The sequence below is a fragment of the Camelus ferus genome, chromosome 9 (genome assembly GCF_009834535.1).
Source record: "Camelus ferus isolate YT-003-E chromosome 9, BCGSAC_Cfer_1.0, whole genome shotgun sequence".
NCBI classification, from domain to species: domain Eukaryota; kingdom Metazoa; phylum Chordata; class Mammalia; order Artiodactyla; family Camelidae; genus Camelus; species Camelus ferus.
The window spans coordinates 11,669,789-11,674,798 of record NC_045704.1 but is presented as its reverse complement, the minus strand read 5'-3'; the positions used below and the strand labels follow the sequence as shown (position 1 = coordinate 11,674,798).

The 5,010-nt window shown below is 56.3% G+C and overlaps 1 protein-coding gene across 1 annotated transcript; it reads right to left on the bottom strand.

Annotated features, from left to right (window-relative positions):
- Window positions 1-1,526: 1,526 nt before the first annotated feature.
- On the bottom strand, window positions 1,527-4,776 carry SIGLEC14 (sialic acid binding Ig like lectin 14). Its single transcript, XM_032487821.1, is given in 7 exon segments — window positions 1,527-1,666; window positions 1,768-1,846; window positions 1,848-2,026; window positions 3,426-3,473; window positions 3,639-3,920; window positions 4,153-4,521; window positions 4,607-4,776. Coding segments are annotated over 7 exon segments (1,149 nt in total). The 5' UTR covers window positions 4,659-4,776.
- Between the last annotated feature and the right edge of the window lie 234 nt (window positions 4,777-5,010).

The window sequence follows — 5,010 nt, the reverse complement described above, 5'->3', positions numbered from 1 at the left end:
ACTTGATAGTAGAAGCGGGGTGTGTACATGTGTAAGCATTCATCTAATTGTACTCTTCAGATTTGCATATTCTGCTCAATTTCAGTCTGGCATCAAAAAAAAGATAACTAAACCAGAAGTTGAACCCGACCAACCAAAAATAATGCCAGATGAAGACATAATTTGTTCTGCAAACTCCTACAGAGACAGTAAATGACAAGATCGATCTTTTAGTATTATTATATTGCTTAGAAACATTTAAATAATGAAATGTGACATTTTATACTATTTATTATGAGGCCAGTAACTATTTTTTAGTATTTTAAAAATTCATTCATTAATTTTTTTTATGGCTGTCCTGGAAATAGAACCCAGGACCTCGTGCATGCTAAGCACACGCTCTACCCTTGAGCTATTACCCTCCCCCACTGAGGTTAGTAACTTTAAACCCAAAAAGAAAAGCTGTGTTCCTGACTCCAGTGTGTGTGGATGTCCACGCTGATAGGGAAGTTTTGGGGACCAGAAACTTGGGTGTGAAACAGGTAACTTCTCGGTAATGAGAAAATAAGCCTCGAGACTCCCTTTGCAGAGCTAGGGATGGAGGGAGAGAAACAGGGCGGGAAGGCGGGGTGTAACAGGACCGAGAGCAGAGGCAGAGCGGCAGGCTGGCCGTGGCACTGCAGAAACAATGCATCAGGCAGTCGGGCTGTGTGTGCGATAACCGTGTTTTGTTTTCTGTATCTTAGGATGTTTTGACATCTTAAAAAACTTGCTGGCCTGGGAAGGACACTGCATCCCAGGGTCAGCCAAGTCTTCCAGACAGAAAAACTCTGCTGGGAGCTCATTTTCTCAAATGCAAACCGACCAGTTCCTACCCCATAATCCCCAACCCCCCAATTATTTACCCCTCACACGACCAAGCCACTACTTCCCCGACCCAAAGTCATCCATGAACAGGTAACAGGCTATTTAACACCACCCCTATAGCCCAAAGCCCATCAGAATTATTCAAGTTAGCAGATCCTAAAGTATTTCCCTGCCCAGCATCGCCGTTCCCATGGAAACTCCAAGAAAGGCTCTGGCTGAGCCTTCCCTGCACAAGCTCCTGCTTCCTGAACCTGGCGCTTCCCGCTTGGCCCTACCCCGCGCGACGTGACAGCCGCTCTTGGACAATGTCACTAATAACAGTCTCCTTTCAGTGGTATTGTCACTCTCTGTGTTGTCATGCAGTCACCTCCACAAATTAAAATCTCGTGGGTACAAATGAGACAGGGTTAGAGTGGAGAGTTTCCAGGGAGAAGCTGACAGCGATGTCCCCGTGTCTGTCCTCCGGACTCCGGGTCCACACCTCAGTCCCGTCTTGAGAAGGAAGGAGGCTCAGTCACACCTCTCAGTCCTGCTCCCTAGTGGCCTCCACACCTGCAGAACCAACACGGTCTCAGGTCAGAGAGTTGGGCACTTCAGCTCCAGGCAGGACAGGACAGCTCAGCGCCACCTAGAACTCGGGAGCTAGTCACCAGAATTCCCTGGAGGGGGACAGGCTGTGCTCACCTGGTGTAGTATATCCAGGTGAGGCCATAGGTGAGGAGGAAGCCAGCCCCCATGAGGGCTCCTCGGATCAGGGTGAGGACCAGGGGCCAGGAGCCCTGCTGCTCCTCACTCACACAGCTGCAGGAGGGGGCATTTTCTGGGGAAGGGGAGAGGCGGGTAAAGTTCTGTCCCCAGACCCTCCCACAGCCCAAACACCTGACCAGGCTGCTTGCCCCCAGCACCTGTCCTGTAACTCACTCCACACAGAGAGGCTGATGGAGACATGCTGGGAGGCCAGCACATTCTGAGCTTGGCAGGTGACTTCTCCTCCATCTGCTAGCCCCCACGTGGGGCAGCTCCAGGACACCGGGTGCTGAGGGCTGGGAGGGACTCAGGGCTTTTCCATCTTGGAACCAGCTCAGCACAGCAGGAGGGTTGCTGTCAGCCACACAGAAAAGGCGCAGGAACTGACCCTCCAGGACCAGGAGTGAGGTGCCATTGCTCAAGCTCTTCAGGTCTGGGTGAGAGAGACACAGCCACGCGGGTGGAGCTGGGAGGACTGTCTCTCCCTCACACTCCCTGCAGAGCCGGAAGTAGAAAGGCGGGCCATGGGACAAGTCCCAGGGATGGGTTATTTGAGGCTGAAGAGGCAATGACCCTGGTGGTCAGGCTACCAGAAAAAAAAGAGAGCTGGTCTGAGGTTGGCAGGATAAGAAGTGGGCGTGCAGCCCAGATGAAGATGTTCCAACAGTAGAGACCACGTGGAAGATGAGGGGAAAGGCACCTGTGCCTGCGTCTTGGCAGGGAGGACCAGGAACAGCAAAGACACCATAGCAGTGGCAGAGAAGGCAGGGTCAGATATGTTGGGGCCTTGAGTGGCGGGCTGAGGGCATCGGGCTCTGCTCTGGGGTTACTGGAAATGCGAGTAGGGGAAACACAGAATCAGCACCAAGTCGAGGAAGACCCTGCTGGGGCCAAGTGGGAACTGAATGGGAGAGACGCGACAGGAGGCAGGGAGGCTGAGGAGGAGACCGAGGCAACGGTCCAGGGGCCAGCAAGACCGGAGCTGTGTCTGAGGCCAAGGGCAAGGAAAGAGGGAGGCGATTCGAAGTGAAGCTCTTGAGACTCACTGCCCCATGGGAGCGGCTGGTGAGAAAGGGCGATGTGTAGTGATGTCCAGACCACATCCGGGTTCAGTGGGGGACGGGAGCCCAGCTGAGAGGCACCAGCAAGAGATGACTAAGTGTGCAGATTGCGGCCAGATGTATAAAGTAGTGGGAGGCATCAGGACAGGGTCAGGATGGGGATGGGCTTGCAGGCGGAGACTCAGGATGGGATAAGTCCACCCAGGAAAGTGGGGAGATGTTGGAATGGGCTCCAGGGCAGGAGTGAGAACACGAAACGCTCCTGGAAAAGAATGAGGTCAGAGGTGAGCATGGGCGACTATCCTAAGAGGCGAGGACAGGCAGAGATTCAAGAGAGGGGAGCAGAACCTGGAGTGGTCCACATTGCAGACACGGAGTGTGAAATGCTGGTTTGCAGGGGCTGGAGGGGGGGGTGGGGCGGTCGTGTCAGCTGCGTGTGCAGTTTTGGTTCTGCAAGATGGGAAGAGCTCTGCGGATTGGGTCCTTCATCCTGCTGAGCTGTGCCCTTATAAACGGTGAAGATGGCAAATTTCACTTTATGTGAGTTTTACCACAATTAAAAATAAAATAAAAAACTAAAGAAAAGGAAAGGGAGCAGCCAAAAGTAATACTGGATCCGTGGGCGCGAGATGTTGCTGGGACGGTGGGTGGAAGGCGAGCCCAGAGCCAGGGGGCTGAGGAGTGAGGGACGGTCTCATCTCCAAGCCCTGAGCCCCAGGCTGGCTGGGACCCACTCCCATCACAGCCCCACGGATGAGACACCTTTCTTACCTGTGGAGTTCCCCTGGAATAGTCTGATGGTCATCAGCTGTGGAGCATCTGGGAAAGAAAAATGGGGCGAAGGGCAAGGAAGGCATTAGTCCTTTACCCCAGGAAGGGATGGGGTTTTACTTCCCCCAGTCTCCTCTGGGAAACGGATGCCAGGACCGGACCCTCCTCTTGCCACCAGTGCCCTCAGGGACCCGGCCGTCCCTCCACACTCACAGGAGACATTGAGCTGGACGGTTCTCTCCAGCGTGGTCCCCTGACCTCCTTGGAGTTTCACCTGACAGGTCAGGTTGGTGCCATGGTCCTGGGGCCTCGGCGTGAGGGTGAGCACCGAGCTGTGGAGCGTCTCTGGGTCCACTGCATCAAGGGCGTCCCCCGCCCAGGAGAACCAGAGAAATCTTGCCCCAGCGCAGACGACTGGCAGGCTGCAGGTCAGACTCGTGGGGCGGCCAGACTCCAGAGGCTCCAGAAACTGGATGTCGGGTTTCTCTGTCAGGGCTGAGGAGGAGAGAGGGAGATGCCTGGGCCCCAGGGGGTGGGGACCCAGAGTGTGACCCTAAGAGGGACCAGTGCCTCGGGGCCCAAGCTCCCCCCGGGGCCTGTGTCTCCTCTGATCCCTCAAACCCCAAGACTCCAAGCACGGGGTCTTCCCGTGTCCTGTTCCTGTTCTAACACGGGCGCGGGCGGGGGTCTCCACGGCCCACGGTCCTCACTGGGCGCCCTGCCATACCTGTCACCTGCAAGTTCAGCGTATTTCGGTAAGTGTATCTCCCAGGATAACCTGGGTCCACTCGGAAGAAGTAGGTTCCCGAGTCGCTCATCCTGGCGTCTCTGATGCTCAGGGAGCAGTCGTCCCTGCGGTTCCCGAGGAGGTGGAATCGGCCCTCGGTCTCTGCCTTCACTGGTCTTTGCGGGTCGTTTGTGGCCACAGGAGCACTGGTGTGTACGTTGTCCCCTTGGCGGAACCAGTAGATGTAGGGGATGGACCACTTTCTCCCCGGGAAGGAGAAGGAGCAGGACACGTTGGCGCCCAGGCACTCCTGCACCGTCACTGACTCCTGCACTTGGAGGCCGTACCCTGGAGGCTGCTGCAGGGACCCTGGGGGGACACAGAGGCTCAGCCGCAGCTCCCGGCCCTCCCCCCACCCCGTGTCGCCCCCCCACCCCCACCCCGGGCCACTCACCCCCCCACAGCAGGGGCAGCAGCAGCAGCAGCAGCAGCAGCAGGGGCCCCATGTCCGCCTCGGCCAGGGCAGAGCCCGGGCGCAGGTTCCTCTGCCAGGGCAGGAGACGCCCCGAGGAAGCCCCAACAGGAAGCCGGCGGGTGACGGAGAGAGGGAGCTCTTACTATCCACGGAAGGGGAACTGAGAAATCATCCTGTTCCCCTTTCTCTGCCGTTTGCAGCTTCAGACTGTGAGCAACTGAAATGTGAAAGCTTGTCAAGTTCTTAAGGTCGCATGGCTGCAGCCCTGTCCCCATGCACCGCTATCTACACGGGGAAGAGAGCCTCACCTGGCCAGCTCCCTGTGGATCAGAACCTCTGGGCCCTCCGGCAGATCACAGAGCAAATCCATTATCACGTGATGG